This window comes from Myodes glareolus, chromosome 11 (genome assembly GCF_982192425.1).
Source record: "Myodes glareolus chromosome 11, mMyoGla1.1, whole genome shotgun sequence".
In the NCBI taxonomy this organism is placed as follows: domain Eukaryota; kingdom Metazoa; phylum Chordata; class Mammalia; order Rodentia; family Cricetidae; genus Myodes; species Myodes glareolus.
In genome coordinates, this window is record NC_142036.1 from 7711053 (window position 1) to 7736610 (window position 25558).

Genomic DNA, 25558 nt, shown 5'->3' on the forward strand with positions numbered 1-25558 from the left:
TTGCTACTGGCCAATCAGTATTTTATTAAACCAGTACAAGTGACAAATATTTACAGAGTACGATACCATTGCCCCACAGAACTTCCTCCTTTTTTTCAGAACAAGAACTCTGAACCTAAACTCTTTTGTTTAGCTTTTTCTTCTGACCATTACCTATAACAACTTGTAACCAACACTCTAAATAAAGAAAAACGTCCATAATCCATGTAGGGGGGTGGATGTGGGCATAGTTTTCTAGGCTATTTCATGCTGACTGGGGATGCTGATAATCTTAATCTAAAATAAAATTTAATCTAAAATAAAATTTAGGATTATGGTCAACTCCTGATTGGAATATTCTGTGTGGCTTGATCATCTCTGGCAGAAGTTTTGAGGCTGTTCTGGATGTAGAAGTCAGAGGAAACTCCAACAGATGTTCTTTGAAATGTCGGATCATCTGGAACATCTGTTCATACCAGAGATTTTTCAGGGGCTCTTCCTTGGTCAAACCTGATTATTTTTAACCCAGAATGAATCCACAGTCTCTCATTTCCTGTGAAAACAAAAGCAAAACCTCTTCTTCAAAGTAACATTTGTTTTGACATATATTTTAAAATCAAGGCATTTTCAAAATATACATGTTGGATTAACCCAGCAGCATTTATAATCGAATGTCTTTCAGCAACTGTTGCTCCTTCCTCAGCACTCAAACAATTCAAAAAGAACACAATAGCATACAGTTTTCGCATTCTCTGTGTATTTTTCCATCCTAACATAGCTCTATTTTAAACTCTATTTGTTTCATTTTTATTTTTAATTTTTGGTTTTTTGAAACAGGGTTTCTCTGTGTATCTTTGGCTGCTCTGAATCTCACTCCGTAGACCAGGTCGTACTCAAACTCACAGAGATCTATGTGCCTCTGCCACCCAATTGTTTGGGAGATTAAATGTGTGTGCCACCACACCCGACTACTTTCTTTTTTTTAAAAAAAATGACTTTGTCCCTTTTCTTTTCTCTGCCAAGCCTATAAACCTCTAAATGGTTTACAGTGTGATTAATATATAATTAATATATATTAATTAATATAGTTTATAGTGTAATTAATATATATTATATAATTAATATATAATCACACTGTAAACCATTTAGTGGTTTTATTCATCTGAATCTATCTTTACTGTATATCGCTCTTTTTCTGATCAGATGAGTTCATAATTTGCTAGTGATATGCCTAGGATTAAAGCCATGTCTTTGACAGCTGGATCCTCCATTACTTAGGTTTCTGAGAGTTTATCCTCATGGCAATGGTTATATTATAGTCATGTTTATTGCCACTACTCTATGGAGTTTCAAGATCTCTGTCCCCACCAAAAAACATGCTTTTGGCTATTTATAATCACCATTTAAGTGTTTTGTGCCTGGTGCCTCTTAAAAGGGCTGCAATGTTTTGCAGGTAAAGGTGAATGAAGAAGCCTCTCTTAAATGAGACATGCTTGCCTTGAATGAATTGCAAACATACTCCCAAGCATTGGTAAAACAAACAGTAGACAGAAGTTTGAAGACAAAGTCACACTGCATACATACACCAGCTTACATGAAACTCGGCAGCCTGACATCTGAGAACTCTGTTACCTATTGCTGTGCAAGACACAGTGTCACAGCACACATCTGAGGCATGTCAGAAACTCTGAAGGAGCAAAAAGCTTCCCTAGTGTTGAGCAGACATAGAAGAGTAACATCTACACTTGCTTTTTTTCTTCTTGTGTCGTTTTATATACTTTTAGAATTTTTATACCTGTATATTTTACACTGTGCATATTTCCCCTATAATGTATATCCTTTCTTTTCTTCCCACTCCTGTTTTTGGTATATTCTGCTAGACAGTTTCATTTCTACGTTGTTAGATATTTGCACAAATAGTTCTTTATACTTATTCAATATATAAAACTGCTTAGAGTTTCATATAGTATCTGTGTTTCAGAGATAATCTTACTTAATACAGTTATCTCCAGTTACATAGATCTTCCTAAAGGTGATATAAGTTCCTTATTCTTTCAGATGACCTATTCCCTTCTTATCACATATATATCCATGTTTTCTTGCTGAAATCATCTGCTGACAGACATGATGTTTATTTCCATAAGTTATGGTAGATAGAAGGTGCATTAAAACATCAATGCGTGAATATTTCTGAAGTATATTCCTTTAGGTCATTTCATCGAGATTTTGTATGCAACCATCTGCAATGGCAAATACTAAATGTATGTATCTGAATGTAGGCTGTTATGTTTAAAAATTTAGCAAATTTTGAAATTTTCAGCTACCACCACCATCATCATAACCACCTTCTGTAAATCAATCTGACAAACTTGTCACAAAGTGGAGCAACTGCCTCAGGTCAGAAATCTATTGAAATCTTATATCCTGACATTACACCCACAACATCTGCAGAGCTAAGAGAATGGTGTATGATGCATTTTCTTAGATAGGATTAGGACTTAATATCACCATCCTGTTGCTTGACTCAAGTGTCACCACCTCCTTCTCAAAATGGACTATGTATTTATTTAAGAAATTCCCTGTTCTTGAATATGCAAATTGCCTGAGTCTATTATGGTAAATACAGGAATGTCCACACCCAACAACAACATATGATCAGTGTCTTCTCCCTAGTCACTGAGCATACAAGGCCCACACCATGGGATGGAGCTGTATCATTATCTTCCTTGTGTCAGTAATGACAGGTAAGAAGTTTCCAATCCCAAATCTTAGGAGAAGACAGAAACTGAGGTGACAATATCTCTGATAATCTACTCTGTCTTTTCTTCACAGGTGTCCTCTCCCAGGAACAGCTACATCAGTCTGGGCCTGAACTGGAGAAACCAGGGGCCTCAGTGAAGTTGTCCTGCAAGGCATCAGGATACACCTTCACTAGCTACTATATTAGCTGGTTGAAACAGAAGCCTGAACATGGCCTGGAGTGGATTGGAGTTATTAATCCCAGTAATGGTGCTACTAACTACAATGGGAAGTTCCAGGGCAAGGCCACACTGACTGTTGACAAATCCTCCAGCACAGCCTACATGGAGCTCAGCAGCTTGACATCTGAGGACTCTGCCATCTATTACTGTGCAACACACAGTGCTGCAACCACATCCTGAGTGTGTCAGAAACCCTGGAGGAGCAGGAAGCTGCACTGAGACTGAGATGACAGAGATTATCTTTAAAACATTCACAGAAACAATCATTCTGAATGTTGCTTTGCCTGTTACTTTTTGTAACAACTTTTCAAAATTACACATGTGAATGAAGCAATGCTGGTTTAGGATGACTAGTGTACAGCATACCTTGACAATAGCTTCACCAATGACCACAGCCATTGACATGTTTCTTCATTAATACAATAATGAAAAGTAAAAACTGTGATATGAAGCATGATAAAAACATCCATCTCTGGATTCTAGTAGATTGGTACATTTTGGTGGTCAATTTTAATAAACTAAAATATGAATTCATATTAAAGTATGAATTTGAGCAGTAAAGTCTAAATAATAATATCTAGGAAAACAAAACTTCTTTGGAGTTTAAAATATTACATGATTTACAATTATTCTTAACTCTGGCTGTGTGTTCCAAAAGAAGTTCCAGTCTTAGGATATAAGATATTTAACAATATGCACTGCCACATAAGTATAATTCCTCTAAGATGGTCAAGACTATGATTAAATTACTTTTCACAAAAATCATTAATCAAATCAATGTATATACATGTCAATTGAGGTTGGTTCTGAGATTATACATTATTCCCTGGTCCTATATTTATTCCTTTCCTGTCTCAGAAAACTGCCTCATAGTCTCAAGACTTTATAGAACATAGAAATATACTGATGCATCATTATTTCTCATAGGCCATTGAATATCAACCTGGTGGTCATCTTTATCTACAGTGTGTTTGGATTTTTGTATGGTAGAGTACTTGGAGACATCATCAATCAGTTGTGCTGTCTATCAATTCACTTCATCATTAATGTTCACTGCTAGAGTTTTTGAACAAACCAAAGAAAAGACTGTGTTTAATGGAGATCTGGAAATCAACTGAGGTACATTTCACCATTCATTCTTGAAACATCTACTCAATATCACCTTAGATGATGAAGAAAGAAGAAACAGCCATAATTTCTGTACAGAGTGAGTCTGTCAGAGAATTTTTGTTGAAGGGAAGAATTATTCCAACTATCCTATAAATGTGCCTGAACTTGACACAAATCATATTCTCTGTCATTATATGGAAGATCAGTCACAAAAATCCATTTAAAATGTAGAACGACACTGGACACTAAGTCTAAGATTAATTATGTTCAACTGATTTCCTGTAAAAGAACAGCTTCCTCCAAAGCATTGATATGATTCTGGAGGCCCCTATCTTCTAGATTTTTAGCAATTTTTGGATAACATATTTTGAGAGCCAATTAACATGCTCTGAAATATAAAGCTTTTGTACTAAGGCAGTTGTATATATAACAATTCTTATAATAGTAATGAATATATTAATTCTTAAATTAAATCAATTGTAAGTGGTTTATACCTACTTAGAACCATAGTAATTTCTTTTACAGCTTGTATTAAATGTACACCTCAGCCACATGTCCCAGGTTAAGAAATTAATGTTATAGACCTTTTGCTGATAACAAATAAATGACAAGGTACAATGTAATCATCTCCCCACTTCATGCTGAAATTAGGGCATTGTAGTTGGGGAAGCAAAACTTGCAATGTTGGCCAAGCCCAGGAAGAGCAGGCTATTTCTTTCATTTTTCATGCTCTGCTGAATCATCTGAGACTAGGGATGTGTAGTCTGTGAGACTGAACCAGGATGTAGATTCTGAGGAAACAGCCAGAAACAGCTTGAGTTGATGCTGGATTTTCTGGAGGTGTCTGTAGCTGATTTCAAACCTGATAAAACAGATAGATCAGGGACAGAAGTTAAGTGGTTAAGAAAAAAAATATGTTGGGTTCATGGTCCTGATAGATGAGAAAGAAGAGTTTAAATGTGTGTGTGTGTGTGTATATATATATATATATATATATATATATATATATATATATATATATATAGAGAGAGAGAGAGAGAGAGAGAGGTCCTTTTAGGTTGGTGGGAAACAAATCACAGCTTGGTGGAACTTTATGTAAGTTTACCATGACCTGTGGGTGTTGTTGAATTCAAGTTGATATTTTGAAGCCTAAAAGAACCTTCCTAAAGAGACAAAAATTTCATAGAATTTTTATTATTTGTGGTTATTATAGCAGTGCTGATATTTTGTTAGAGGCAGAAAAATAGTTTATTGGTATTTGATTAATTACTATCAAATCAAGAACCTTTGAAATCTCAATGTAACAGCAGAATAGCAAGAGACAGATCTGAAACATGTTACTCTTTAATACACCTCAAATCACTTTTGTATCATTACTTAAATCTTCTCATCCTCAGACCTTCATAACTTGCTTTTCTCTATCTCAATTACTTACCTTCCACAAATCCTAAGATATTTTCTTTTTTCCCCAAATCATTCTTTTTATCTAAACCTTCGTATATCCCCAATTCTTAAACCTTTGACTTACTTTCTGATGTTTGTCACTGATCTAATTTTGTCACCAGTCATTTGATGAATATGAACGGAAGTATGGGCCCAAGTCCAATAAACCTTCATGAATACTCTCCTTCACTTTTCAGTCTGGCTGTTCCATCAGTAGTAATTCTAGATGCTGATACATGACATTTTCTCAGAGGAATGGATTGTGGAGTTCATCTGTGATTTTCCCTCTAGTTAATGTGAAGAGTGAGCATCTCGGAGACCTCTTGAAACAAAGCTGAACTGGTTGATCCTACAACTGAGATATAAGACGAATGGTGAAATCAAGGTGTAAAAATCTGTGAGTGAATCAGATTGAGGAGACATGAGTCAAGTTACAGACATATTCATCCCTGAAAGAGGGCTCAGTAATAGAGAAATTGTGCTTAGGCCCTTACTTTGTGTTCAGAAACAGCAAGTATAGCACAGTTATAGAAAAAATAGCTGTTTTATTGTGATCAATGAGAACAGGCTCCTGCCAGAGGAGAAGCACAATTTTAAGCCTAAAGAGGGAATGAGAAATGCTAGAAAGCAATGTCTGCATGTCTTCAACGAAATTTCCTTCTCATGTTCACAGACAATGCACCATCTCATCCATATTTTGATCCTCACATTAGTTTAACATAGAAGAAATTCAGATCATCTCATCACAATCTCACAGGGTCCAACCATTTGTGAATGGATTCTATGATGAGAGGAGTGTGTCTGTGTAATTCCATATTGCTTTGGCAGGGAAGGACTCTTTTCCACTTCCACCCCTGACAGCCATTAGTGTGCCCTCATACTGGAGAAGTAAGGGCTCCATTGTACACATTATCCAGAAGAACAGATCTGGTGAATTGTTGTGATATGCTCATACAGAACTCTAAATTTTAAGGAGATCTGACCCTATATAATGGGTATCACTTGTTTCTCTGAGTGTGTTTTGCTTGAAGTGGCAATTCACAGAAAACTATATTAATTCTGAACAGTGAAAGAATGGAACTCATGCATCTGCTGATTTTCTTCTGAAATATTAAGCACTTACAATTAAAGACCCTGAACTTGTAGTGAAAAATAATAGAATATCATTTCTGTGGCTTATATTTTTTGTTTTAATATGTTTAACTACATTTCATATATTCAAACACATGCATTCAAAATCCTGCATAGTTCTATTGACTTCCCACATTTACAGGAGTATTTTCCAAAGGTATACTTCATTTTTGGCAACATTACCTCCTTAAAAGACTTTCTAACATGTGATCTTTCCAGGAATAAAAAGTCCCTGGACTTGGAATGGTGTACAGGGAGAAAACAAAAGGTTGTGTAAGAACAAGTATCCTCTACCCATGGGAGTTGTTTTCAAGGAGATTTCCTTTCTCCCCTCATTCATTTATTTGAAAGCAAATGTAGTATGAGAAACAAATTAAGTCATAGCAATTGCTCCCTTGATTTCTTCGTTTCTGTCCTCATGCTTATTTATTTGACTCAATAAAGTTGTTGACAGACACATATTAAACATCCCTCCACCACCAAGATTAGTATTGATGGTTCATATTTTGTTACGTTTATGCAATTGATTTGCAAGGACCTTGTATAAAAATAATGATTTTTTTGCAATTATTTTACATACAGACTGCAGTTTTCCTTCCCTCCTCTCCTCTTCTTGCCTCCCTCATCTCCTTGCTGTCCCACATTCACTCCACTTTTGTTTTAGTGTTTCAGTTCAGAAAGCTTTCCCTTGATTTCTATCTCCTTCTTTATGTGAATATGTGGAGATTTGGAGACTGTGATACAATATGCAGGGATCGTGCCACCCGTGCATGGGGAGGTGTTGAGTACTGCCTTGGAATCTAAGAGAAGTTCCATGGAATGCTATGGAACATTTCAGAGTGACAAGTCCTCTGGCCTTGTTTCTAAGTTGCAAGTTTCACTTTCACTGTGGTTTGCCAAAGTGGCTGCCCTGAGGCCCAGTCTCAGCCCAAACCAACTGTTCTGATACTGGAGGAAAACTTAGAATAGATTGGGACAGTGAGATAACGTCTCTGGAGACCCTTGTTTAAAATAGGCCAGGATGTTTTGCAAGCCCCCAGACCACCCTTGCTACATTAAGCTGCTTTGTGTGCATAATCTAAATAAGTCGTTAGTTAACTCATGATCTATAGTTGCTCTTTTAGATAAAACTGTTGACTAGAGCAATTGTTTCCAAAATTTTAAAGGGATTGCTTAATAAATGTGCAGCGTGCAGTTGCAGGTGTTGCTTTTGCTCTGCATCCCCTGTGTCCTTGTTTGTTAGAGACCCTTACCCAGGGACTCCCGACGCACTAGATGTCGACAACTAGCACCCGAACCAGGGACTCTGAAGAACGTTCAGGAAGGGTGAGTCAGGTAACTATCTTTTATTACAGGGTAATGGGACAAAGCCAGTCGGCTCCGTACTTACAGGTATTGAAGCATACTCTTGTTGTCTATGACATTCATATCTCTTCCTCTGATATAGAAATGTGTATGCGGTAGTGAGGGAATGGAAACCCTGGTTCCCCTAAGGGGGCTCCACGGATTTAGAAAACTGGTGGCAGGTTCACTGTAATGTAGAAAAGGCTTGGAGACAGGGGGAAAAATTCCTATTCACTTCTGGTCTATTTGGTCTGTTCTCTATACACTTTTTTGAGCCATGACCGAGGATCACTCTATTAAAAATTTCCGAAAGGAAGCTACCCCTTCAATTTTAGACTTGCAGATTGATGCTGAGATGAAAGAGGCCACTGAGTCAGATACAAATGAATTAACGAAAAGGCCCGTATCAAAAAAGAACAGTCAATCTGAATCCTATCCTGAGTCTGATTGTGCTTCCAGAGTAATTTCAGTGTCAAAAGCAAAAGGAAAGGGGAAAAGCGGCATAGTGAAAAATTGGACGCTCTCTTAAATAAATTGTCTCTTTTAGAAAATAAATTAGGATAGTTATCTTTCCCTTCAAAAATTCAACCCTCAGCTCTGCCTTTGCGAGAGCTTTTAAAAACTTCAGTCTCTGACAAGGATGAGTATTCTGGGGTATCATATGGTCTCCGCCCGTTCAGGGTGTGGCACAGCCTCCGCGGTATGATGGAATTAATATGGATGATATAGCAAAATTAAAGAAGACCTTTGCCATGTATGGACCTCAATCTCACTATGCCAAAGAACTTCTTAACGGGTTCGCCCATACTGTTAACACTTTGGCCCCTGAGGATTGGAAAGTGCTGGCTCGAGCTCTCTTAAAGGAGTCGGAGTATCTGCAGTGGCAGATGTGGTTCGCTGATAATTGTGTGGAAAGGGCATGACAGAATGCTGCCAGTAATAACCCCATGCATTCAAGTAATATCGTATCAAACGCTGATGGGCACTGGGGCATATGATGATGTTAACATGCAGGCAAACACCCCTGAGGAAATACACAGCAACTTAGGGAAATTGCAATGGAGGCATGGGAGAGGATTCGCCCATCATGGGAGAATTGTGGCTCCTGGGCAAAAATTATGCAGAAACCCATTGAATCTTATGTTGATTTTTTTTTTTAATCCTGGTTAAAAATTACGATTGAGCGAAATGTAATTGGGGAACAGATTTGGCAGCATCTGTTGCGGCTTTTAGCCTATGAGAATGCTAATGAAGACTGCCGCAGGGCTATTTTGCCTATCAAGGAGACAGGCGATATGAGTGCTTATATGAAAGCCTGCAAGGATATCAGGTCAGAATCCAGGAGGATGCAAATGTTTGCTGAAATGATGACAAGCTTTGCAGGCGTCCCTGAAAGGGTTAAATGTTAAATGCTTTGGATGTGGGAGAGTGGGCCATCTTAATGGGACTGCAGAGCAGGAAAATCAGGGGATCGAAAATCTCCCCGGATTTGTCCGCATTGCAAAAAAGGAAAGCATTGGGCTCTAGAATGTCGGACCAAACCCCAAAATAACACTGCCCCACAAACACTTCCTCTGCCAGCTGTGGGACCCCAGGTCAATGACCATGGCTTCCCAACCATCTTTCCCTCCAACCTGCCACAAAGCATAGTACTGTCTTGGATATTCCAGCAGTAAGTGTCTTTTGCGTGAAAAAAGGGGACTCTCCCAAGTGCATTCCAACTGGCATTTATGGTCCCCTGCCTTTTGGGACATTTGCGCTCTTAACAGGAAGATCCAGTCTCAATGCAAAAGGGGTGCATGTCCATTTAGGCATTATAGATGCAGACTATGAGGGAGAAATACAGATTTTGATGTCAGCTGCAGCTGACATCCAGTTTGCTAAAGGAGATCGTATTGCTCAATTATTACTTTTGCCTTATTTACCCATTGGTTATTCAGCAGCAAGCCGAAAAGCGGGTTTTGGTAGTACTGATGAGAGAAATGTTTTTTGGACAACACAGATAACAAGAGTACAAACTAAACTAAAAATTCAATTGGCAGGATGCAGCATCTTTGGGCTAGTGGATACCGGTTCCGACATTACTATTATAAATTTGAAGGATTGGCCTTCATCCATACCATATCAGGTTATCCCCTGCCAAATTAGAGGAGTAAGTAGCACTCCTGTTAATTCCATTGGTCAAGCTACGACATTTGTTTCCATACTATCTGAGGATGGTCAGGTTGCGATATTGAAGCCCTTTGTTATGGAAGTACCCATCACTATACTGGGACAAGACCTGCTGGAGCAGTGGGGAGCTCACAATCAATTTTAGAATTAGGAAACTTTGCTGTTGCTCTTTCCACAGATGGAACCCATAAAGATTTTGTGGAGATCAGAAGAACCTCTGTGGATTGAGCAATGGCCTTTTAAAAAGGAGAAATTGGAAGCCGCTTATACCTTAGTTCAAGAACAATTACAGAAGGGCCATATAGTGTCCTCCACTTCCCATTGGAATTCACCTATTTTTGTTATTCCAAAGAAATTTGGTAAATGGAGGTTGCTGACTGATTTATGGGGGGGCTAATGCTTCCATGTTTCCCATGGGAGCTTTTCAGTCTGGCATCCCATCACCAGTGGCTCTTCCTCAAAGTTGACCTATGATTGTTATTGATCTGCAGAATTGCTTTTTTACTATTCCAGTGCATCCTGAGGATAAAAACGGTTTGCTTTTTCCTTGCCCCAAATAAATCAGTGCAGTCCTCATTATCGATTTCAGTGGAAAGTCTTGCCTCAGGATATGATAGATTCACCCACGTTGTATCAACTTTACATTGATACAGCTTTGAGATCTGTGTGCTGTTCCTGGCCTCATTTGTATATTTCCCATTATATGGATGATATTTTGTTTGCTGGACCGGATATTGATGAATTGGAGTCCCTATTAAAAGTTTTGCCCACTTATTTTGAACTTTTGGCCTGGTAATCACACCAGAGAAAATTCAGAGATTTGGTGGTAAATTATTTAGAGTATGTAGTATCTCGCACTACTGTTCACACTCAAAAGGTATCCTTGCAAAGGGAGAGTTTGCAAACTTTAAATGATTTTCAGAAATTATTAGGAGATATTAATTGGCTCCGCCCAATGTAAGAAATCCCTAACTATCAGTTACATAATTTATTCTCCTTGTTACAAGGAGATTCTTCTCTTACTAGTCCCAGGAACCTCACCAAAGAGGCAGAAGCAGAGTTACAATATGTAGAGCAACGATTGAAAGAAGCTTTTTTAGAACTCATTGATCCTTGGCAGCCTTTAACTCTTCATATTCTTGATAACTGGAAATATGCCATGGCATTACTTGGCCAGGCACAGCGCCCAGCTGAATTGATTTATACCGACATCGCTTTGCAAAAAATATTATGCCCTATGAGCAACAAATTGCCCTATTAATTGAGACAGGTAGACAGAGGGCTGTAACTCTAACAGGTATGGATCTTGCATTTATAATTGTTCCATTAGCTAAGGATAGGTTTGAATATTTATTACAGATATCTCAGGAATTACAAATAGCTTTAGCCTCCTTTACTGGTAATATTTAATATCACTTTCCATCTAGTAAATTATGGCATTGCTTACGTAGACAGCAATTTGTTATAAATGACATAGTTTCTAGGTATCCCCTAGTGGCACCCACCATGTTTACAGATGACTCTCATCAAAAAAGTGCTAATTGGACCATTGATAAATATTGAGTACAAAATACAGAGTTGGGGTCAGATCAACAAAATGAATTATTTGTGGTTATTAAGGTATTACAGGAATTTCCTTGTGAAATTAATATAGTAGCAGATTCAGCCTATGTGGTGAGCAGGGTACAAAACATTTATAATGCAATTACTTATTCCCCAAAACAATCCCTGCTGTTTTTTTTTTTTAAGTCCTTACAGCACTTGTTGCAGCGCCACAATAACAAACTATTCATCACCCATGTTCGCTCTCACACTTCCTTGCCTGGGCCTATTACTTATGGAAATGCTCAGGTAGATAAATTAGTGGCCTTTATTACTCCTGAAAAAGATCATGCCCTATGCCATTCCAATGCTGGCCATTTACATATACAGTATAAAATTCCATATCGGCAGGCAAAACAAAAAGATAGGGATTGCCCTGTCTGTCGTCCCAGGCATCTTCACACTGTGCCATCTGGAATTAACCCTAGAGATTTATCCCCTAATGAATTTTGGCAAATGGATGTTACCCATATTGCTGCATTTGGTCGATTATCTTACGTGCATGTGATCATAGATACTTATTCTAAATTTTTGTGGGCCACTGCTCTTCACGGGAAGCTCACACAACATATTATTGAATATTTGTTAGAGACCTTTGCAATTATGGGTGTTCCAGCCACCTTAAAAACTGACAATGGACCTGCTTATACTAGCCAGTCTTTTGCATGCTTTTGTACCTTGCCTAATATAACTCATAAAACAGGCATTGAATATAATCCTCAGGGTCAGGCTCTTATTGAGCATGTGTGCATAGCACTTTAAAATCAAATTAAAAAATTAAAAAGGAGGAAAAAGTAGGATTTTGGCATGGATTTATATTATCCCTTACAGAATAATGCAAGAACTGTATTACATCAAACACTGTTTATTTTGAATTTCCTAAATTTACCACAAGGGGAGATATTGACTAGAGCAGAGAAGCATTTTACAGAGAAAGAAGGGTACCCACAGCTCAATCAATCAGTGTGGATAAAATTGGCTAATGACACCGAATGGCAGCCAGGAGTGTTAATACACAGAAGCAGGGGATATGGTCTTGTCTCCAGAGACAATGGACAACAACAATTGATACCCACAGGATGGATCCAGGTACGGCCCGATAAGAACGGCTCTGTATCTGCACTGGAGGGCTCGCAATCAGAGACCCCATCACCTACACCACCTGATATTCCTGTGCAGGCCATGGCACAGATGACTCTTCAACCGTGCAGAGGCCGACCTCGACATAATCAGGCCATACCTTTACCTACTTGTGGGCAAATTTAAAAAATTGACTTTTGAAGGACAAAAGATTTTGGCTCGTACAGGCAAACCACTTAATGCTGAGAACCTGTTTCTGGCTATGTATGCCTTGCTGTCTGTAACCTCTTCTGTGGAAGCAGGAGTAAGTTACTGGGCCTATATCCCTAATCCACCTTTATTTGAGCCGGTCTTTTGGGGACATGTGGATGTATCTATCTTTACTTACCCAGCCATCCTGTCCCCTCCTTGGGACAATTTGACACACCTTAACAAAGATGATGGAAGTGCTTATAATTTTTCTCATATAGGCTCAGGTTTGCCTGGGTCTGCCTTGGACAGCCTCCCTGCTTGCCGTTTGGTGGCAGCATTGGCTGCTTCCTGGGAACCGTACTAAAACATTACGCACTCTGTTGCAGCGGCTGTCCGCTTGGTCTATTAATGTGACCTGGAATAACGTTACATTTGCTGATGAATTGACTATATTGCCCTGACTTTACATATGTTGATTTGAGACATCAGCACTTTTCCTGAAAGAGTATCAAGGAACGTTTGAGAAGCTCATGGGCCCCTACGTTGCATGGGGACCCTATGGGCAATTTATTAACACGTGCTCTGAATGGAGTTTGACACAGTGTGATTTATCTCAGACCACTAGGATGCCTGACCCTAAACAGGGTATCGTGACTGTTTCCCGCCTGATGGCCTGGGGAGATGGTGACATGGCAGATTTGAGGATGGCTTCGCTCTCTGCTCCTGTGGCTATGCAGACACACCTTTGGAAGATTGCTGCCATGTTGAAACCTGTCATGCTGTTTAATGGATCATTTAGCAGGACTGCTCAATATGCTTCTAATTATTCATTTACCCTCTTTCAAAAATATAATGTTACCGCCTGCGTGCCTCTTCCTTATGCTTTTCCTGTTGGAAATGTTACTCTTGGGCTAGGGATATCCAGCTCCTCTTGTCGTTTGTATTCCTTCTCAGTAATAAGGCTAAACTGCGGGCTTGTTTTAGTCAACCAAGAGCCCTACCAATACCTCATAGTGTTTTCAGTATCTAGGGGTCTTCTCCTATAAATTTTAGGGGATTATCCTGTGCCTGGTATTGATGTTTACAATTAATAACTCCTGTCTGTGGGGATTAGCACTGTCCCTCACGAGGACACCTCTGCTCAAAGACTAACGAGTTAAAACAAAGTACAAAACTCATGCAGGTGCTCTCTACTCAGTTTTCTGGAAGCATGAATGTCATATAGACACAGAGTATGATCAGATATAGACAAGACTTATTACTAAACCACAAGTCTTAACTAGATGTCTCTAATTTTGCATACTCCTTTCTTTAATTTATTTTTTGTTAAAATACATCAGCAGATACATAAAGCCAAATCATAATCTTAACACAAAATTATCCCAACAACTCAAATAAAATACAAATATAAAACTAGACATCTATGAACTGTTTGTTATTTCAAACATTTTGTTATAGAAAAACACTGTAATTTAGTGTGTCCACAAAATTCCTTGTTCCCAATAACCCAGGTGATTGTTCATCTCAAATTCATTCTATATAACCTATACAGTTATATTTTTTACTTACACTTCAAGATCCTAGAGTTAAAATTAGCTTTTTTATAATTCTTAATTCAGTTTACCCTACAGAAACTCCTTTATTCACTATTCAACACCATGTCATGTTTTAAGATTCCTGTCTCTTGTATTTCCTATCTGCTTTCCTTAACCCATATTTTACTATATCCTCCTCTTTAATTCCTCAGATCATAAGGGCCCATTTCTGCTCTCTTACTTTCTACAAATTATACCCACAAAACATAATATTCAAGTCTAGGAACCAGTTATGAGAAAGAATATGAATCATTTTTCTTTTTGGAGATGGGTGCCCTCAGTCATTCTATGTGTTCTTGTTTCATCCACTTATCTATAAATTTGATCATTCACATTTTAGCAGTAATCAATATTACATTGCCTTAGTGTTCCACATTATTGTTACCTAGTCATCCTTCGTTGTAAATCTAGGTTGATTCCATATCCCAGCTGTTGAGATTAAAGAAGCAATGGACATGAATGTGTGAGTGTCTCTAAAAGATGTAGCATTATACAATACATGTTTAAAGGACTAATACCTTGGGCTCAGTCTAGTATTATTCATTAATTTTAGTAAATTTTCCAACTTATTTTGAAAACCACTATTCTAGTTTATATTCTCATCCTGTGTGACTAAGAACTGCACTTTCCCCATATCCATGATTGAATTTGTTACAATTTATTTTTTTGTTTATAATCATTCTTATTGAAATAAAATAAAACATTGAAATTGTTTTAACATACATTTTCACTGTTAACTAAAGACTTTGGTTGCAGAATATAGAGAAACCTGGTGTGGGACAATTTTCTCTTTTCTGTCAGTTATGTTTCAAATAAACACTGATTGGCCAGCAGTCAGGCAGGAAGCATAGGTGGGACAATCAGACAGGAAGTAGAGGTGGGTAAAGAAGAACAGCAGAATTCTGGGAAGAAGGAAGCCCATTCCTCTGCAGTCCCAGCCCAGATACAGAAGAAGCAAAGTGTGACTGCCCCACTGAAAAAGGTACTGAGTCACATGGCTAATATACTAGAATAAGAGGGTAATACATGTTATAAGAGTTAATAAGAAGCCTGAGATAATGGGCCAACCAGTTTATAACTAATGTAGACCTCTGTGTGGTTTCTTTGGGTCATAACGATTGTGGGAACCAGGCAGGACAGAAACCCTGACAACAAATGGTTCCCAACATGTGGAAAACTCCATCCAAACAAAGCCTGAGAGAGTTTGGGGAGTATTCTAAGCCCAAAATAACAGTATTGTGCATGGTTTCTTGGTAGCAGAAAATTTCTCTGGTCTGCTCTACTTGCTAGAGACAAGCATGTGCTCTCATTTAAGAAAGGCTTCCTGACTCAGCTTTAGCTGCAAAATCTTGCAGCTTTTTTAAGAGGTCCTGCTACAAAACACTCAAATGAGGTTGATGAAAAACTGACCGCATGCTTTTTGGTTTTCAGCCATAGCGGGAGGAGAGGAGGACACTGAGCTGTTTCAAAATGCTGGCTCTCTGGGCCGTCCTGTCAACACTAACTCTGACTCTTTCGGGCAAGAAGTACAGCTACAGAGCATTTGAGTACGGCTTCTATGGCAGTTTGCTTGCTGGCAAGGACCTTGAGATGCCATAGAGTTGTAGCAATAAATATTGTCCCTCTGCCATAAGGCTGGAATCTCAGAAAGCTAAGGAATCAGATGTATTCAGCTGTCAAAGCCACAGCTTTAATCCTAGCTATATTGTCTAGCAAATTAAAGACACATATGGCCAGAAAAGGAGAGCTATAGAATAAAGATAGATTCAAAGAAAAATAATAAAACTCTAAATGTTTTACAGTGTGTTTAAAATATATGCAGGTTTGGAAGAGAAAAGAAAACGTTAAAGTCCTTAAAAAGAGAGAGAGAGAGAGAAAGAGAGAGAGAGAGAGAGAGAGAGAGAGAGAGAGAGAGAGAGAGAGAGAATAGTTGGGTAGTTAGGTCTGGTAGTACACACCTTTTTTTGTTTTTTGTTTTTTTTTTCAGTGCATTATGTTTTATTTTTTTATTTTTTTTCAGTTAGACTTGTTTATTCAAGTATCCGAAAACACTTTTTCCACTTCCTCCCCTCCTCCCAATACCCTCCCGCTCCCCCCACTCCCTCTCCTCCTCCCTCACCATTCCCAAGAGCAGTCAGGGTTTCCTGCCCTGTGGGAAAACTAAGTTCCTCCCCCCTCACTCCAGGTCCAGGAAGGTGAGCAACCAAACAGGCCAGGATCCCAAAAAGCCAGTCTATGCAGAGGAAACAAGACCCAATGCCATTGTCAATGGCTTCTCAGTCTTCATTTGGACCTTGGGGCTTCAGTCAGCCCTCATGTCAGCCACATTCAGAGAATCCAGTTTGATCACATGCTCATTCAGTCCCAGTCCAGCTGGCCTTTGTGAGCTCTCATTTGATCAGTACCCTTGTATCAGTGGGTAAACGCACCCTTCGCGGTCCTGACTTCCAGTGCTCCACTGTGGGTCTCCCTCTCTATCTCAATCCATCATCGGATGAAGGTCCCCTCTGATTTTGCTTTCCTTGCTCATAATCTCCCTCCCTCTGCTTCTTATTTGAACCAAGGGAGTTAAGTCCAGTGTTCCAATATGTGTCTCTGTCTCTATCTCCATCCATCGCCATATGAATGTTCTGTGGTGACATGCAAAATATTCATCAGTATGGTTATGGGCCAAGGCCAGTTCAGGCACCCTCTCCTCTGCTGCCCAGAGTACAATCTGGGGACCTCTCCTTGGGCCTGGAAACCCCTCCAGAATCAAGTCACTTACAAACCCTAAAATGGCTCCCTTAGTTGAGATATAAACTTACCTGCTCCCATAACCATCCTTCCTCCCTCCCCCCTACCATTCCCCAAGCCATCCCCAATCATACCCCTCTACCCTCTCCCTAACCATCTCCCCTTCCTTCCACCTCCCGACACCCGTGCACGCAAGTTTGTCTGGCAATCATGACTACTTCTAATATCCAGGAGGATAACTCTATGATTTCTTCAGGTTCACCTTCTTATTTAGCTTCTCTAGGATCACAAATCATAGACTAAAAGACCTTTAACTATGGCTAGAATCCACTTATGAGTGAGTACATACCATATACCTCTTTTTGGGTATGGCTTACCTCACTCAGTAAAGTGTTTTCTATTTCCATCCATTTGCATGCAAAATTCAAGATGTCATTGTTTTTTACCGCTGAGTAAAATTAAATGTGTATATGTTTCACACCTTTTTTAACCATTCTTCTATTGAGGGGCACCTAGGTTGTTTCCATGTTCTGGCTATTACAAATAGTGCAGCTATGAACATAGTTGAACAAATACTTTTGTAGTATGATAGGGCATTTCTTGGGTATATTCACAAGAGTGGAATTGCTGGGTCCTGAGGGAGGTTGACTCCCAGTTTCCTGAGAAACCGCTGAGATTTCCACAGTGGCTGCACAAGTTTGCATTCCCACCAACAATGGATGAGTGTTCCCCTCACTCCACATCCTATCCAGCATAGGTTATCATTGGTGTTTTTAACTTTAGATATTCTGACAGGTGTAAGATGGTATCTCAAAGTGGTTTTGATTTGCATTTCCCTGATAGCTAAGGAGGTTGAGCATGACCTTAAGTGTCTTCTGGCCACTTGAAGTTCATCTTTTGTGAATTCTCTGTTCAGTTCAGTACCCCAATTTTTAATTGCGTTAATTAGAGTTTTAGTGTCTAGTTTCTTGAGTTCTTTGTATATTTTGGAGATCAGACATTAATCTAATCAGGGGTTGGTGAAGATCTTCTCCCAGTCAGAAGACAGTCTTTTTTTCTTACTGACAGTGTCCTTTGCTTTACAGAAGCTTCTCAGTTTCAGTAGGTCCCATTTATTCATTGATTCTCTGATTGTCTGTGCTACTGGGGTCCTACTTAGGAAGTGATCTCCTGTGCCTATGTCTTGTAGACTACTTCCCACTTTCTCTTCTATCAGGTTCAAAGTGGACAGATTAGTGTCGATGTCTTTAATCCATTTGGACTTGAGTTTTGTGCATGGTGATAGATATGGATCTACTTTCATTCTTCTACAGGTTGACATCCAGTTATACCAGCACCATTTGTTAAAGATGCTTTCCTTCTTCCATTGCATACCTTTTGCCCCCTTGTCGAAAATTAAGTGTTCATAGGTTTGTGGGTTAATATCCGGGTCTTCTATTTGATTCCATAGGTCGACTTCTCTGTTCTTATGCCAATACCAAGCTGTTTTCAATACTGTAGCTCTGTAATAGAGTTTGAAATCAGGGATGGTAATGCCTCCAGAAGTTCCTTTATTGTATAAGATTGTTTTGGCTATCCTGGGTTTTTTGTTTTGCCATATAAACTTGATTATTGTTCTCTCAAGGTCTGGGAATAAGTTTGATGGGATTTTGATGGGGATTGCATTGAATCTATAGATTGCTTTTGGTAGAATTGCCATTTTTACTATGTTGATCCTCCCAATCCAAGAGCAAGGGAGATCTTTCCATTTTCTGGTATCCTCCTCAATTTCTTTCTTCAAAGACTTAAAGTTCTTGTCAAATAGGTCTTTCACTTCCTTGGTTGGAGTAACCCCAAGATATTTTATGCTATTTGTGGCTATCTTGAAAGGTGATGTTTCCCTTATTTGCCTCTCTGCTTCTTTATCCTTTGTGTATAGGAGGGCCACTGATTTTATGGAGTTTATCTTGTATCCTGCCACATTACTAAAGGTGTTTATCAACTTTAGGAGTTCTTTGGTAGAGTTTTTGGGGTCGCTTATGTACACTATCATATCATCAGCAAATATCGAAAGTTTAACTTCATCCTTTCCAATTCGAATCCACTTGATCTCCTTATGTTGTCTTATTGCTATTGCTAGAACTTCAAGCACTATATTGAAGAGGTATGGAGAGAGTGGAGAGCCTGTCTGTTCCTGATTTTAGTGGAAAGGCTTTGATTTTCTGTCCATTCAATTTGATGTTAGCTGTCGGCTTGCTGTATATTGCTTTTATTATATTTAGGTATGATCCTAGTATCCCTAGTCTCTCTAACACCTTTATCATAAATGGTTGTTGAATTTTGTCAAATGCTTTTACATCCAATGTAATGATCATATGGTTTTTTCTTTCAGTTTATTTATATGATGGATTACATTGATAGATTTGCGTATGTTGAACCAGCCCTGCATCTCTTGGATGAAGCCTACTTGATCATAATGGATAATTTTTCTCATGTGTTCTTAGATTCGGTTTGCCAGTATTTTATTGAGAATTTTCGCGTCGATGTTCATGAGTGAGTTTGGCCTGTAATTCTCTTTCTTGGTTGTGTCTTTTTGTGGTTTTGGTATTAGGGTAACTGTAGCTTCATAAATGGAGTTTGGCAATGACTCTTCTGTTTCTATATTGTAGAATACATTAAGGAGTATAGTTATTAGCTCTTCCTGGAAGTTCTGGTAGAATTCTGCGTTGAAACCATCTGGTCCTGGGCTTTTTTTGGTATGGAGATTTTTGATAACAGCTTCTAATTCTTCACGACTAACAGGTTTATTCAGATTGTTCACCTGGTCTTCGTTCAACTTTGGTTTATGGTACTTATCTAAAGAAAATGTCCATTTCTTTTACATTTTCCAACTTTGTGGCATATAAACTTTCATAGGAAGATCTAATGATTCTCTGAATTTCCTCTGTGTCTGTGGTTATGACTCCTTTACATTTCTGATGCTATTAATTTGCATGTTCTCTCTCTGCCGTTTGATTAGTTTGGATAGGGGTTTGTCGGTCTTGTTGATTTTCTCCAAGAACCAGCTTTTTGTTTCATTGATTCTTTGGATTGTTTCTATTTTCTTGATTTCAGCCCTCAGTTTGATTATTTCTAGTCTTCTACTCCTCCTGGATGAATCAGCTTCTTTTTTTTCTAGATCTTTCAAGTGTGCTGTTAAGTCTCTAATGTGTGCTTTCTCTGTTTTCTTTAATTGGGCATTTAGTGCTATGAACTTTCCTCTCAGCACTGCTTTCATAGTGTCCTATAGGTTTGAGTATGTTGTGTCTTTGTTTTCATTAAATTCAAGGAAGACTTTAATTTCTTTCTTTATTTCTTCCTTGACCCAGGGGTGATTTAGTAGTTGACTGTTCAACTTCCATGAGTTTGTTGGCTTCCTGGGAGTAGCACTGTTGTTGAATTCTAACTTTAATCCATGGTGATCTGACAAGACACAGGTGGTTACTAATATTTTTTTGTATCTGTGGAAGTTTGCTTTGTTACCGAGTATGTGTTCAATTTTCCAGAAGGTTCCATGAGCTGCAGAGAAGAAGGTATATTCTTTCCTATTTGGGTGGAGTGTTCTATAGATGTCTGTTAAGTCCATTTGATTCAATACCTCCAATAATTCTCTTATTTCTCTGTTAGGTTTCTGTCTGATTGACCTGTCCATTGGTGAGAGAGGAGTGTTGAAGTCTCCTACTATTAGTGTGTGTGGTTTGATGACTGCCTTGAGTTCTAGAAGAGTTTCTTTTACATATGTGGGTGCCTTTATATTAGGGGCATAGATATTCAGGATTGAGAATTCTTCCTGATGAATTGTTCCAGTTATGAGTATGAAATGTCCATTTCCATCTCTTCTGATTGATTTTAGTTTGAAGTCAATTTTGTTAGATATTAGAATGGCCACGCCCGCTTGTTTCTTAGGTCCATTTGCTTGGAAAACCTTTTCCCAACCCTTTACTCTGAGTAGGTGTCTGTCTTTGTGGTTGAGGTGTGTTTCTTGTAAACAGCAGAATGTTGGATCCTGTTTTCGTATCCAATCTCTAAGTCTGTGCCTCTTTATAGGTGAATTGAGTCCATTGATATTAAGTGATATTAATGATCAATGGTTGTTGACTCCGGACACTTTTTTTGGGGTAGTAGAGTGTATGTGTTTTCCTTCTTTGAGTTGTGCTTGTGAAGGATCACTAGATGTCTGAGTTATTGTGGGCAGTGTTGGGAATATTGGATTCCTTGGGTTGTGATTTTTCCTTCTAATATTCTCTGTAAGACTGGATTAGTAGCTACATATTGTTTAAATTTGTTTTTATCCTGGAATATTTTGTTTTCTCCATTGATAGTGAACAATAGCTAGGCTGGGTATAGTAGTTTGGGCTTGCATCCATGGTCTCTTAGTTTCTGCAGTACTTCTATCCAGGACCTTCTGGCTTTCATGGTTTTCATAGAGAAGTCTGGTTTAAGTCTGATAGGTTTTTTTTCCTTTTGACCTTTTTCCTTTGCAGCTCTTTATATTTTTTCTTTAATCTGAATGCTTTGTGTTTTGATTATTATATGGCAAGGGGATTTTTTTTCTGATCCAGTCTATTTGGTGTTCTGTATGCTTCCTGAACCTTCATAGGAATATTGTTCTTTAGGTTGGAAAAGTTTTCTTCTATAATTTTGTTGAATTTATTTTCTGGACCTTTGATCTCCAATTCTTCTCCTTCTTCTACTCCTATTATTCTTAGATTTTGTTTTTTTAATTATGTCCCATATTTCTTGAATGTTTTGTTATGAGAATTTGTTAGATTTGCTGTTTTCTTTGGTCAGAGCGTTTATTTTCTCTATGGTGTCCTCATAATCTGAGATTCGTTCTTCTATCTCTTGTATTCTATTGGTTATGCTTGTTCCTGAATTTACCTAGATTTTCCATATCCAGCCAGCCCTCGGTTTGTGTTTTCTTCATTGCCTCCATTTCAGTTTTCAATTCTTGAACTGGTTCCATTACCTGTTTGATTGTTTTTTATTGGTTTCCCAGGGTATCATTTACAAAGTTACTCATTTCTTCAAACTTTTTGTTATATTTCTCTTCCATTTCTTACTCATTTCTTCCATCTTTTTGTTGTATTTCTCTTCTATTTCTTTATGTGAGTTATTCATACCCTGTTTAAGAGACTCTATTGCTTTCATAATGACACTGTTTTCCACTTCTTCCGGAATAGGGTGTTCAAGTCCTTCTGTTGCAAGATCGCTGGGATCTGGTGTTTTCATGGTTTTTTTCAGATTGTTGGAGGAATTCTTGCCTTGACACCTGCCCATCTCTTCCTTCAGATGCTCTCAATGGCTCGTCCCTCCGCTGGGTCTTCTGCTACCGGATTAGTGCCCCTTGCTATCCAGGAATCACTTTGCCTGCAGTCCTACCTGCCTGCAGGCAGGCTATTAAATCAAAGGAACTCCCTCTCGTTTGCACTCACTGCCCCGTCCCGGCAGCACCCACACAGGCTGAGTTGAAGAATTTTAAACCCTGAAAAAGGGAGAGAGGAAGGGTAGGGGTTCCAGGCAGAAAGCCAGGATGGGGTAGGAAGAGAGAGGGTTTAGCTGGAGGAAGCTACCCCTTTGGAGTAGCCAGGGAGGTAAGGATGGTGGGAAGATTGTGTGTTCCCTTACTGGACTTGTGTGGCGGTCAGGAACACACTTACCCCTCCTTTGTATCTTCTGCTACTGGATCAGTGCTACTCGCTTGTCAGAAGTCTCCCTGCCTGCAGTCTTACCTTGCTGCAGGCAGGCATTTAAAACAAAGGGACTCCCTTCCATTTGCACTCACCACCCATCCCGGCCGCGGCGCCCACCCAGGCTGAGTTGGAGGATTTTAAGCCCCAAAAAAGGGAGAGAGGAAGATATCACTATTTGATATCTTGACACAGACAATGACTTTCTTGTCCTTGATGATGCTGATTTATTAAATTCATGAATTTTCTGAGATGAATAATCTGAAGAACTTGTTTGTGACTTTTGTTGGAGGAAATTTTACAGTTCTTTAAAAACATATCCAAACTTTTGGTCCTGCACCTGAGGTATATAACCACTGAGGAAATCATTCTGTATCAATCTTTGATTGAATCACAGAGAGTAGATCAGAACTTGGTTCCAGATACAATCTTTTTGCAAAGAATGTTATGAATAGTGAAAATGGTTCTCATGCTCTTAAGCAATGTTGAAAAACATCAATTATAGCACAGTGACAGAAAGAACTGCTGAGAATTCTAATGAGTGAAACCGAGCCCAGTCAGAGTATGAGTGAGAATGCTAGACATCAATGTGTGCATGTATTTTAAGGAAATCTTTTCCCAGCTCAACACACATTGCCACAGCTCAGCCTGTGTTATGATTCTCACATTAGCTTAACTTAGTAAAAAAAAAACATATGCCTTCTTTTTATATGTCACTGTGTCTAGACTTTACTGCATGAATTCAGTGATGAGAGGAAAATAACTTTGTAAATCCACACTGATGAATCAGAAAAAATTCCTACACATTCACACTCAAGATAGCCACTAGCATCCAATGATGCTAGAGTATAAAGCACACCATCATGCACTTTACCCAGGAGAGAAGAGATGCTGAAATCCAAGGGGAACACAACCATCTTCAGCACCCTGGATATTAGGGACAACTGCTCCTCTACATGAAAAGAGAATCTTGTCGTCAGTGTGCTTCTCAGTGTGCTGATAGTCCAGAGGACATCATATAAGTTCTGTCCTGTGATTGAAGAGAAGTCATGTAATGAATTGGTCCCAGGTTCCTCTGTTCTACAATGTGAGGTCCATATGATTTCTGATCCTGAAGACAGAGGAAAACACAGGTGAATAGTCTCACTTTCTATAGCCACATTTTTGTTTTATTCTGTAAAATTGCATTTCTGACATTTCTCCACTCATGCACACAAAATCTTACATAGTGCTGTTAGCTTCTCTCATTCCTGGGAGCACAATCTAAAAGAGTCTTCATCAGTGAAAACATTCATCTCCTAAAAAGCTTTAATAACACATTCTCTGCCAGATATTGTCCAATTAGATCTACTTCTTCATACGTGAAATACCAGGTCTAGATTTTAGCCATATCTGGTATGTTAACTGTTGACCATAACTGACTCAAGGTAGATTGAAACCATACTCATGAGCCCAGTCAAAGGTGCAGCATAAGAAACAGACTGAGGCATGGCATACAATCTGTGAGTGTCCTCTTATCCATCCTGGCCTATTGTCCCAGAATCCTTGAGGACAAAGGGCAAGAAGTGTTGAAAGAAAGCTGTGTAACTATCCTTTAAGGGGAATGGAGACAGCCCTCTGGGAGACTGTTTTTGATACAAAAGCTGAACTTTATTCCAGGGTATGGGAATATGGAGAATTGGGTTGTCTGGGGAGATACCATAATTTGCATTAAGTTGCAAGCTTCTATTATACAGTTAAATTAGGAGATGTATGGCCCTATCAAAAGTTCTAGAGCACTTGCCTAATTACCATGTCTGTCATCAATGGGAGAACATTTGAATGAGATGCGTTAAGGGTAACCCTTGAGATAAGTCAGGAATCCTGTGCCTTGAAACATCTTCAAGATAAGCCTAAGTAGAAAGCAGGAAACTTTGTTGTGTGGAGGGAGACCTAAATGTTTCCCAGCTTAGACAATGCTGCCAGGCTATAGTAGACTGTAACATCTGATCAGCCAGCAATGTCTTCAAACTCATTCACTAGATTTCTCCTTCCTTCCTCATATATTTTTCTGAAGTTGTTAACTGATCTATAGATACCACAGTGGTGCCTCCTGTTCTTTTGGCTTTTGTGTCTGGAAATACGTGGGAACATGAATTAAGCTCAAGACTATGTAATTCTCTGACTTCAGGTGATCTGCCCCAGGTATAGATAATGAAGGCAGCCAATATTCTGCTCTTTCCTGTGGTCACCATGTTACAAAAGGGAATTGCTAGAGTTGGATACATACAACTGTCACCAGGGTGAAACCTAGTTTTGTGAGTGTCGTTGATAATTATATAGGCAGAGCTTAAAATCAATTTCTGAAATATCTATTCAACATCTCCAGGTTAATCAAAAGCCATTTACATTTGCAGCTGAACACTGTATTTAATGCATGTGTTACAAATTAAACCAGACTGTCCAACTTAAGTGCAAGCCATGACAAGTCAACTTGCAAAGGAGC

At 38.8% G+C, this 25558-nt stretch overlaps 1 gene segment (V, D, J or C); it reads left to right on the forward strand.

Moving 5' to 3' along the window:
* The first annotated feature begins 2590 nt into the window (after window positions 1-2590).
* LOC148120342 (Ig heavy chain V region 23-like) lies at window positions 2591-3330 on the forward strand. The segment is given in 2 exon segments: window positions 2591-2723; window positions 2812-3330. Coding segments are annotated over 2 exon segments (375 nt in total).
* Window positions 3331-25558: the final 22228 nt, after the last annotated feature.